Source organism: Tasmannia lanceolata, unplaced genomic scaffold (genome assembly GCF_043159265.1).
Source record: "Tasmannia lanceolata isolate RefF3 unplaced genomic scaffold, GAP_Taslan_0.1 ptg000013l, whole genome shotgun sequence".
Taxonomy (NCBI): domain Eukaryota; kingdom Viridiplantae; phylum Streptophyta; class Magnoliopsida; order Canellales; family Winteraceae; genus Tasmannia; species Tasmannia lanceolata.
The window spans coordinates 36,079,670-36,091,839 of record NW_027518690.1 but is presented as its reverse complement, the minus strand read 5'-3'; the positions used below and the strand labels follow the sequence as shown (position 1 = coordinate 36,091,839).

The 12,170-nt window shown below is 38.9% G+C and overlaps 1 protein-coding gene and 1 long non-coding RNA gene across 2 annotated transcripts in view; both read right to left on the bottom strand.

Annotated features, from left to right (window-relative positions):
* Nucleotides 1-2,029: 2,029 nt before the first annotated feature.
* LOC143891417 (uncharacterized) lies at nucleotides 2,030-3,477 on the bottom strand. Its single transcript, XR_013255326.1, has 2 exons — nucleotides 3,245-3,477; nucleotides 2,030-2,428 (listed from the first exon to the last, which is right to left on the bottom strand). It is a non-coding gene; the product is annotated as an uncharacterized LOC143891417 (long non-coding RNA).
* An 8,045-nt stretch (nucleotides 3,478-11,522) lies between these two features.
* Nucleotides 11,523-12,170, bottom strand: part of LOC143890043 (adenylate kinase 4) — a 30,367-nt gene continuing 29,719 nt past the window's right edge. Inside the window, exon 6 of the mRNA XM_077394567.1 lies at nucleotides 11,523-11,922. Coding sequence (XP_077250682.1) covers nucleotides 11,821-11,922 — 102 coding nt within the window. The 3' untranslated portion in view covers nucleotides 11,523-11,820. The remainder of the gene's footprint in view (nucleotides 11,923-12,170) is intronic.

Sequence of the window (12,170 nt, the reverse complement as noted above, 5' to 3'; positions counted from 1 at the left end):
TTAACTTCACCATACCTCTAGCCTAAACAGCAATGTCGCTTTCTCTGAAGAAAGAGTCTCAACCTAGTGAAACAGCCAAAACTAGATCAGTTACCTTAGATTTGATAGACATGTAGGTTGGGCATGATGGTCCATGACTACCTATTATTTTAACTAATGTACATCTTAAACAATAATCCAAAATTTCAAAGAAACAGATAGGCATTCAAAAGAAGCTAATGAGAAAGCAGAAAATTTAGGTAGGGAGGATAGATTGAGTAATAGTTGATTTTGGGACAACCTCACAACTGCTAATTAATAAAGTTTTTTCTTGTCATTGATTGAAAAAAGGAAAAATGAAGGTCAATCTGGAAGAAGTGGCGAATTACTTCCCTTGAAATTAGCAGAATAATTTGGTTCCTGACTCAGCTAAAACTGAGCCAGTTGGCTAGCTTGAACTAGAGTTTATACAGTGGCAATCACAACTATTTATTAGTTTCTACTATTGGATTAATGTGTCTGCCACGACGAGAGCATGGGCCATCATCTTGGTGTTACAAGCGTTTCACTTATCAGTTAAATATTCTAACTATTTCTCTTTCTTTTCAGGTTCTAAACTGAAGATGTGATCAAGGTTCTGTTCAATGTGACCAACGGTGGCCAAGAGCCCTCATTATTTCATTCAGGAAAACATATATCGCCATTAACAGGGCAAACATTGGATGATAGGCTGCTTGTATGCTGTTTCTAAGGTGGCCAAGAGCCCTCATTATGATTTAGATAATATTTTGTAAAACCATGGTTTGGTGTAACTTTCTTTAAAAAAACTGCTCGTATGATATTTGTATGCTGGATGACGCTTTCTGAGAGAGATGGAAATATTTTGGGTACAATGACAGTGCATGTTTGAATAGAATGGTTGCTCTGTGATTGAGTACATTTTTTTAGAGATACAACAGTTGCTCTGTAAAAAATAGTGCAAGTTCATGTTTTACGGGTGTCCTAACTCATCATCTTTCCAGCTGTAGGACACTTGTGGTGTCAAAGTCACAAGGGAACTGTTCTTCCTAGTACAAGATATTCTTAAAGAAAATTTGGCATATATGCGATTCTTTCTTATTGGTCAGATCGAACTTTCGGTGGTAAGCTGCAAGTGATGATGTTGAAGGAGTTCTATTTTACAAGCTAGAGGGAAATTTTTTACTTTGGCTCCGCTTCTTTTACACCCTTTTTTTTTTAAATATATGGTGAATTATATTAAGAAAGGAGGCACATGACTGACATAATCAAGGCAAAAGAAATGGCATCAAGCTTAATTAAAAAAAAAAAAACAGAAACATCATAAAGAAAACCCCTTCTATTTAGAAGGGGATAAAGTCAAGGATCTCTATGTCACAGGAGACACTCCCTCCTATCAGCTTCTCCATCAAGCATCAAAATGGGTTTAAAATTTTACACCCATTTTAGGTAGAAACAGACTAAGCCTTTGTGAAATACAATGGAGGATGATCTTGTCATCTCATAATGATAGATCTGATGGTCAAGAGAAGTGGGACTTGCAATTGATTCTCAAAATATAAAGGTCTTGTTCGTTTAAGATTATGGCAACGGATTGTGAGTCCAAAATGTAGAAAATCAAGGGATCAAAGACACACAACTTTGATACCCTTGTTTTAACACAAAGAACCAAAGCACCAAAAATTAAGGATGGGTTGACAGGATATTGATTAAGTATACAGGATATTGATTAAGTATACAATGATTTTTAGTTGATTTGAAGGACATTGATTAAGTATACTAGGTGCGAAACCTTGATTCGTAATGCAATAGAAAAAAAAGGTCCAAATTTACTAGCTTTTTTTCGGAGAAAAATAAATTCACACCCCTGTATGGCAAACTGTGATTGGTGGGCTGAGTTTAACGATTTTTATGCGAACCCAATCTATATAAATAAACACCAAACCCAATCTGTATAACCAATTCATGAAAAAATAAGTCACGAAAGATAAGTTTAGGCTACATCTAATTGATAAGTTCAAGCGACATCAAGTAGAAATTTCAACTAAAGTAACTTAATTAGACTAAGATTCAAACCATCCTACATTCAAAAAAGGGCAAATAAACAACACTGCCTACATCACTTAGTGACAATTACACACCAAAAACAAAAAACAATATAAACAACCCCACAACTCCAACTTTAATCCATCGTTGTTTGTTCTCGAATACTTTGAAGCGTTTGCCTGCATGCACCTTCAATTTCGGCTAACAAAATTATCAACTTGCCCATGTCATTCTTCAATTCGCCCATTTCATTCTTCACTTCGCCCAAGTCATTCTTCAATTTGCCAATCAAATTTATCAATTCGCCCATGTCATTCTTCAATTCAGCGTTTGCCTGCATGCACCTTTTGTGGGAACAGATGTGTAACAGAGGAAGAAGATGGTTCTGTGTATATAAAGAAAACGCGTTTGAAGTTCTTGAAAAGAGGGAAAAAGAAAGAGTCATTGGGGAGAGATTTTCGTGTGTAATCAACCTTTCAGCTAAAACTGCCTTTTAATTTTAAATCAAAACCAACATCTAACTACTTAGTAAAACTCCAGACCCCATAATCAAAAGGCCAACAATCCAAAAACCAACAACAAATTCCAATTCAAGAAGACAAACAAGGCTTTAGAAGCTGAAACATGGATTTTACTACTAGTACTAGTTGCAATCTGGAACCCTGGATTTTTTGGGCTGAAAATTTTTAGCTGAAATTGTAAAATCCAGGCTTTTACAATCCTAGAATTTTTGGGCTGCAATCTGGAATTTACAAGACTAGTTGCAATCTGGAATTTACAAAATCTTGGATTTTACAATCCTCAAAAAATACAAAAACCTGGATTTTATAAACCAAAAACCTAGATTTTAGAATCAGAAATCTGGAGTTCACAATCGGAAATCTACAGTAATAAGCCTTTGCACCAGTCAAATCCACTTCACAACCCTCAACCTGGCATCTTGGAGGCTGACCTCCGTGCACCACACCCCTCCCATTCATGGTTTTTTGGTAAAAAAGAGATGGGTTTTGCTTTTTAAGAGCTATCTGGTTTCTTTTGGAGCTTAAGCCAAATACCACCCTGAAGGGCTGTCAATAGAAGGAGAAATAGACTAGTTACGGCCAGGGAACGGCTGAGATTTTGTGCTCGTGTAGGGTTTAAAACCCTAGAAAATAGAAAATAGATTTGACCGGTGAAAAAAAAAAAAAACATAGAAACTTACCTGGGTCTGCAACGGTGGAAGAGAGGAGTTTCGACGGTGGAGGAGTTGCGACTGTGGAAGGAGAGGGAGGAGAATTTTGTGTAGGGTTTTTCGTTTTTTGTCGAGAAAGAGAGAGAGAGAGAGAGAGAGAGAGAGAGAGAGAAGCGTCGTTTTTCGTTTTTGGCAGGGAACGGCTGAGATTGTTTGAAATCAACGTTTCACAGCAGATAAGCTCGACTGCGCATATAACCTTATATGCTCGACCGCTCACAATCACTTTGCCCATATATATATATATATATATATGAGAAAACGGTTCCTACACATATGTGTAGAGAGTTCTCTACACACTAGCTTAAAATACAGTGGGAGCCCACATTGTTTGGGTGATCCAAGCCATTCATTTTAAAGGCCCTCACATAGATAGGGTGTCTACAAAAAATCAGATCCATAGGATCATCCTAACCCTACGATTTGTGGAGGTAAAATGGATGTCTTTAAACCTTCACAAATTAGTCCATTTTTTGCCTCCACAGTTCGAATGGTTAGGATGATCCATTGGATCTGATTTTTTGTGGACACCTTATCTATGTGAGGGCCTTAAAAATGAATGGTTTGGATCACCCAAATAATGTGGCCCCCACTGTATTTTAAGCTAGTGTGTAGATAACTTATCTACACATGTGTGTAGGAACCTCTCTCTCTCTCTATATATATATATAGAGAAAACGGTTCCTACACATATGTGTAGAGAGCTCTCTACACACTAGCTTAAAATACAGTGGGGGCCCACGTTGTTTGGGTGATCCAAGCCATCCATTTTAAAGGCCCTCACATAGATCGGGTGTCTACAAAAAATCAGATCCATAGGATCATCCCAACCCTACGATTTGTGGAGGTAAAATGGATGTCTTTAAACCTTCACAAATTATTTCATTTTTTGCCTCCAAAGTTCGAATGGTTAGATGATCCTATGGATCTGATTCTTTATGGACACCTTATCTATGAGAGGCCTTAAAAATGAATGGTTTGGATCACCCAAATAATGTGGCCCCCACTGTATTTTAAGCTAGTGTGTAGATAACTTATCTACACATGTGTGTAGGAACCGTTCTCTCATATATATATATATATATATGAGGAAAGTGAAGCTACACCACCGGTGTAGCTAACTTAGCTACACCGCCGGCTTAAAATACAATGGGCCTACATTGTTTTGGTGATCCAAAGAATTCATTTGATTGGCCCTCACATAGATAGGGTGTCCACCAAAAATCAGCTCCATAGGATCATCCCAACCCTACGATTTGTGGAGGCAAAAATTAACGTGTAAAAACCTTCACAAATTTGTCCATTTTTGCCTCCACAGTTGGAAGGGTTGGGATGATCCTATGGAGCTGATTTTTGGTGGACACCCTATCTATGTGAGGGCCAATCAAATGAATCCTTTGGATCACCAAAACAATGTGGGCCCATTGTATTTTAAGCCGGCGGTGTAGCTAAGTTAGCTACACCGGTGGTGTAGCTTCACTTTCCTCATATGAGGAAAGTGTCTCTAGTCTCTCCCCTAGATAAGCTTATCTACTCCTCCCTTTAAAAAAACACAGTGGGCCCACGCTGTTTGGATGATCCAAAGCATTCATTTGATAGGTCCTAATATAGATAGGGTGTGCCCAAAAAATCAGCACCAAAGGGTCATCCTAGAACTTCGTTTTGTGGTGCCTTGTGGTACCCAGAATGGACACATATAAACGTCCACGTTTATATGCGTCCATTTTGGACACGGTGTGCCCAACAAAATGAAGTTCTAGGATAACCCTTTGGTGCTGATTTTTTGGGCACACCCTATCTATGTTAGGACCTATCAAATGAATGCTTTGGATCATCCAAACAGCGTGGGCCCACTGTGTTTTTTTAAAGGGAGGAGTAGATAAGCTTATCTAGGGGAGAGACTAGAGACACTTTCCTCTATATATATATATATATATATATGAGGAAAAGGAGTGTGCGGTCGAGCGCACCTAAGCTTAGGTGCGGTCGAGGGCCCAAACACATGCGTCCCACATTTTTTGTGCTGATCAAAACCATTCATTTGCAAGGCCCCATTATAGATAGGGTGTGTACAAAAAATCAGGTCCATTGGATCATCCTAACCCCTCCAAAAGTGGAGGGCAAAAATGGGCAGATTTGTGGCAAACGGTGTCTGTCCATTTTGACCTCCACAAATGGATGGGTTAGGATGATCCTATGGAGCTGATTTTTTGTACATACCCCATCTATGTAAGGGCCTTTCAAATGAATGCTTTTGATCATCCTAACAAAGTGTGCCCACATGAGTTTGGGGCCCTCGACCGCACCTAAGTTTGGTGCGGTCGACCCACTAGTGTATATATATATATATACTAGTAGGACACCCCGTGCGATGCATGGGGAGTGGGAAAACATTATATTTAGATTCTCATGATAGACAATAGAGAAACTGCATATTACGAAAAAACCTTATAGATCGGAGGGTTGCGATCATCCCATCGAAATGTTTTTGGGGGCACAACCTATTTGCATCGCGGCCCATCAAATGGACGGCTTGGATCATCCTATGGCGCTGACTGCAAACTTAATTTGAAAAATCTGGGAGGGGCCTACAATTTGGCCTTAATGTTAATGCACGACCCACACCATAGGATGATTGAAACCATTTATTTGATGGGCCACAATGTGAATAGGTCGTGCCCCAAAAATCATTTCCATTGGATGATCACAACTCTCCAATCTATAGAGGTTTCCGTAATATGCAGTTTTTCTTTAGATCGGAGGGCTATGATTATCAAATGGAGGGTTTGGATCATGGGGTGGTGGGTATAATTCATTTTGAAAAATACAGGTGGGCCTACCTCGTTCAAAGGTTTGAAGAAATTAATATTTGGGCCCACCAACTGTGGGGGATAGACCAGTTCAAAGATTTGAAGAGATTAATTTTTGGGCCCATAAAAAAGATTTTGAAAAATATGGGAGGGTTTGACCGACCCGTAAGGATCCGGGTAACACGGGCCAGGTCAAAATGACTGGGAAAAATTTACGGATCACGAATCTTGGACCCGTACCTGGCCCAAGAACTGTATGGACCACATCACAGGCTGATCCAAACCGTCCATGCGATGGAACACAACATCAACAGGTTGTGCCCCAGAAATCATTTCCATACGCTGATCCTAGCCGTCCAATCTATAGAGGTTTCCATAATATGTTGTTCCTCTTACATCGTCGGATGGTTAACATCACCCTAAAGTTTTTTTATTACAAAAGCATAAAGGAGGGGGTAAGATTGAAATTATGTGGCTTTCATGGGTGCCTTTGTTAAAAAAGCATAAAGGAGGGGGTAGGATTGAAATTATGTGGCTTTAACGGGTGCCTTTGTTAGAAAGCATAAATGAGGGGGTATGATTGTAAATATGTGGGTTGAATGGGTGCCTTTGTCTAAAAAAGTCAAAAAAATAAAAAATGTGAATGAAGGAAGGGAGGGCTGCCACATGGGCAGTGAACAGTAAACCCCCCTCCCTCCTTATTATATTAGAAGATAGGTTAGATAGATGCCTATTTACGTTTCACTCACCTTTCTTTATGGCAGCCAAGTCAGCCATACAGTAACCTTCTATCAATAAATCATGTGCCTATTCCCATTTCACACGTAACCCTTGCGTCTATTCAACATCCATCGATTTTCAGAAACGCCTCCTCTATCAATAAATTAGGCGAATCTACCCCTTTTTACTTGAGTCGTTTTTCAGTAACGCCTCCTTTCCTTTCTTTAGCGCCACTAAATTTTCATTAATAACTCTTACCATTTCTTTCCTTCCCATCTGCATTTTTTCACTACTTTTCTCTTGTGGGTTTTTTTCCCCTACGCTTCTATAGGAATGGAATTGAGGAGGAAGAGCTTTTCCACAAGGACCGCTACATTTTGTGATTAAGAGTATGAAATTGACGCCATATTTTTACTTATATAGCCTTACTACCTTTTTTATATAGAAATTGCCTTTTTTCGGGCAGTGATAAATCGACCCTCTAATTGCCTTTTCCGATTATAATTGCCTTTGGGAGCTGATATTTCTGCTCCACTTTTAGACCAATCCACTCCAAGTTGGAGTGGATTGGTCTAAAAGCAGAGCGGAAATATCAATTTCCTTGCCTTTTCTCCAAAAAAAAGCTTTTATCTTCTTATTATAATTGCCTTCTCTCTCTCAAATCCTCACTCTCTCAAAACGCATGTCTTTTCGTCTCTCTTCACCATTTTGTTTCGATGAATACAGTCTGTTTTGGAGTTACAAACGCATGGCTTTTGGAATTTCAAGAGCCATGAATTTTGAATTTCCATATCTGTTTGTATTCAAAGTAAATCGCAAGATATCCAACGAATTGAGAGCCTAAATTAAAAGGAAAGATTCACATCAATATAAGATTCATAGCCAAATTCAAGCTTATCGCAACGAAGTGAGAGCCTAAATTAAAAGGAAAGATTCACATCAAGATAACATCCATATCCAAATTCACAGCCTAAATTTAAGCCCAATTCTCTCTCTAAATTTCTCTCTATTAGCTTCCCATCACAAACTGGATGTACAAAAAGTATGCAAGACAAAATACACGGAGCTCTAAGTGTTGGTGGTCGGTCGACGATGGCTGCGACAAGTCTTTCCGACGGTAAGTTTCTTCCAATTTGTAAATTCCAAGGATGAAGTTTCTTTTAGATGTCAATAGTGCCACGGAAGCAAAATTTCCATTGTTGTTTGCGGTGTCAAAAGTAACAGTCAATCCTCCTTTTTTTTTAGTGCAAGTGTACAAATGGAAGATTATGATAGGGTTTGTTGGGCAGTGAATGACTTATTCTCCTCTATGGGAGGCATCGGATTGGAGTATTTTATCATCTGGTTTAGAGATTTGCGATCTTATGACGGGTGTTGGGCATTCAGCCCTAAGATGATAAATATGGAAAGGATTTGATATTTTACCCCTAACATACATGATATGGTCAGATGCATTTGCACGACTTCCTTTTCTCTGTCTTTTCATTTTCAAGGACAAAAAGGGTTGATGTTATCCGTGCCCTTCAAACCGTACAACTGTTCCTAATCTAATTTGCCTCAAAACATAATGGAAAAAATTTAAAAAAAAAAAAAAATTTAAGTGAAAATAATGCTAATAAAAAATTTCGTACCAATGGAGGCAAATTTATAATACCGGTGCTCATACTATTGATCTGTTGGTATTCACAGGGTAAAATAATTGAAATTTCCACTAATCTGAATTCTTGGATGACAGATAAGCAGGATTTAACTCCTACCTATGGGTCAAAGAACAGAGCCTTAAGCTAGAGGCTCCAATACCAGCATAAGAAAAAAGATAGGCTACTGTTCAATCAAAAGTAACACTCATCCAGACGATAATTATGTAAATATAGTTGTCAAAAGGTAACTATAGTTCCCAAAAATTTCTCACATGCCGATTAAAACAGAAGAGACAACACATCTCTATCTAGAGCATGGTAGTGCCAATATCAGTAGCCAAACGATAAGCTTGAGTTTGTTCAATTATTAAGACATGGTAGTACCAATATCAGTAGCCGAAAGATATCTATATGGGTCATCAAAACTGTGGTTCTCTGCATATTCATACAACTCACTTTCTCCTTTTTACACCAATGATAAAAAGGGGGGCAAATATATCACTTCTTGGCCAAGGACATGTCACTGGATGTTAGGATTGCCTGATTAGTCTGAGTTTTGGGCCATTGGAGATCCTGAGCGTGGTATCATCAAATGGATTTTTTGAAAATAAGGGTGGTTTCATATGATCTTTATGAATGTATCGTCAATTTAAAGCATTTTTTTGCTCCCATGCATCGCACGGGTTTCTAATCTTATATTTATCAAAATTTGCATCAAACAATGGAATGCCTCCTTCGATTTGTCTATTATTAAGTTCATGAAACTCATGGTGCATTCGAAAACTATCCTATTTCAAAATACTTATGTTTTTTTATCACCACCGCCTTTTACATTTTTTCGCCCATATTACATTTGTAAGAGCTATCAGTCTTTTTCCCCATATTGGATCTTATCGCACACTTTTTTCCCCATATAAGAGCTATCACTCTTTTTTTCCTTACCGAATGTATTTTTTCCTTTAAAATAATTTTATAACTTTCAGTCTTTTGTCGCCCCATGCATCGCACGGGTCTGCAACTAGTTAAAAATAAAAGACAAGCCAAGTTGGTGCAATTATTAAAACATGGTAGTGCCAATATCAGTAGCCTTTATTTATGCCCCTACTAGAACTCTGATCCTTAAATTTGTGGTTTGTTCAGTTCGTTTCCTATTTACTTTTACTCTGTTGATATTTTAACTCCTCTTGTGGTTTCTTTCATGAATGGCGGAGAAACTAAGGCCTCTTACAAGAGGGATTTACTAGGGTCCATCGCAGAAGGCATTTTGCGGATGGGATGTTGCATGTGAGAGCAGCGACCTCATGAATAAAGACAAAATCTGTTGAAAAGTGAGCCTGTGTGGCTTCTCTCACATGCAACAGCCCATCCTCGAAATGCCTTCTGCGATTTTCCCTATCTAAATCGAGCAAGCTTTACAGGAAGAAGATATTTGTTCAGCAGGTCCTTTATAGAGAAGATAGATTATAGATATTTGTAATCGATCATATATCATTTCAGGAGGATTGATAGATGGACGCTAGCATATCCCTTAAATAGATTGTGCTTCCATGATTCAAATCATTTAAAAAAGATTGGCGTGATATGCTTCTTCAATTCTTCTCATTCTCCAATTTTTTAGAGATGCTTCTTCAAAGCTTCTCATCCTCCATTTTTAGAGATGCTTCTTCAATGCTTCTCATTTCTCCCTTTTTTCAGTGCAGGCAAAATGAGCAGAGAATTTATGAATTACTTAAGCATTGTTCGTCTAAGATTATGCCAACCAATTGTGAGTCCTCACCATCGGCTGTCACTCTGAAACGAACAGGGCTATAGAGAGACTCAGTTTGGCTCTGAGAAAACGCCAAATTCTGCATCAAAAGTTGGAAATTATAAAATGAGTCGGTTTTAAACCCCTCCCCCCATACACTAACGGAAAAAGCGCAGCTGCTGAGTTGGAAATTATGAAATTTTGGGCCACATCTCTCTCTCTCTAGGCCACATTTTTTTTGCCAAACGACATGGTTCTGGGCTGCTTCCATTCTATGGCGTGAAAGGAGGAGAATCGATCCTATGGTAGCCAAAAATAGCCTAAGAAACAACAGAACATGGAGTTTCTCTATTATTCAGATGGTGGGTGTTAGGGGTGCAACTTGGGCCGGGCTCAACCCTAACCCGACGGGTTCAACCCGATTTTGGCTTGGGTTGGATTGGCATTTTCTCAGGTTGGGTTGGGATAGTGTTGGAAAAAGCCAACCTGAGATTATGTTTTTCTTTCTTGTAATTTTCCATTTGGCCGTAGATGAACCCGATCCCAACCCAACTCAACCCAAACCCAACCCGATTTGGAGGCAGGTTGGGTTAGGGTTGACCATCCTCAATCAGAGGCTCGGGTTGGGTCGGGGTTAGGGTGAATGCTATCTCGGGTTGGGTTAGGGTTGGCCTCAACCCGACCCAACCAGAGTTTCACCTCTAGTGGGTGTTGGGGATAAAAATGATTTAAGCATAATAACTGCTGCAAATGCTATTTTTACCCAAGGCTTTTACCTCACAAATGGGTTAAAAAAAAACTCAGCATCTATTACCCTCTCGGGTGAGGAAAATCCCTTTTAGGCCAACAGAAAAGAGGGCGGCCAAAATAATCAAAAGAGAAGGCCCACCAGACAAACTGAAAAGTAGTCAAAGCATAGAAGATGCAGAACAAGTGTCAGGAAAATCAGGGAAGATGTTGTCGTCCAAGGCCATCTCTAAAAGATCCAGGCCGAGACAAGTCCAAACGATTCTACCCAACCCATAATCCCAAGGATTCATCTGCCAACCCTAGAAAGTTCTTCCCCATCAGATGGTCAAAACCCTACAGTTTACTGAGATTTTGATGATGAATGTGGGACAATAGCATGGGGCCCAATATTGGCACCCCAACCAGTACTTTTGGGGATCATATGCGACATGTGAGCTGCCATCACATTGAACCTGCAGATTCAAGGCTGAAACATACAGCCTCATACAACTGAATCCAGTGATATTTGGTAATTTTACAATGACCCATTTGCCGATTTAAGGATCTAAGATGGATTTATCATTCATTGTGAAGTTGAGAGCAGAGCAACATGAACTTTTAGAAATTACCTTTTCTCCATGTAAAAAGATTGAGAAGCATCTATCAAAAGTAACAAGATAACAACAGCATCATGTTTACCACAAAATTCTTGTGTTCTAATGTTAAACTTTTATTTTGGAATAGATTAGTGCGCACCTCAGGAGCTCACAAAGACGAAGCATAATGTTATGCAATAGGGGAGAAACAGAACAACATGATAGCCGATCCGACAATGTATCGGATTGCATATAATAAAAAGCTCATACAGGTTTCAAAAGTTCATATAAGTGGGAAAAGACATTATGATGAAAGTACCTTCTGAACCTCAACAGTGACCTCAGTTGGGGCCTTCTCAGCATGGAGCTGTGCAACAACACCTTTCTTAGAGTAGTAATCAATGACCTGCAAATCAAATGAATTTAAGCACTTGGGGAGGAAGAAAGTGAAGAAACAGGTAAAAAGATCTAGCACAATAAGCCTATGACCCTTTAAAACAAATAGCAGCATTAGGTTTAGTAACAACCAAAACCAATGAGACAGGCATCACAATTAGTTCGGCGAAGTATTACAATGATGTTTCCCAACTTATTAGGCATTTTTAATTTATTCTAACTTAAGAACAGAACTTATCAATTGCTCTCTACCTATTA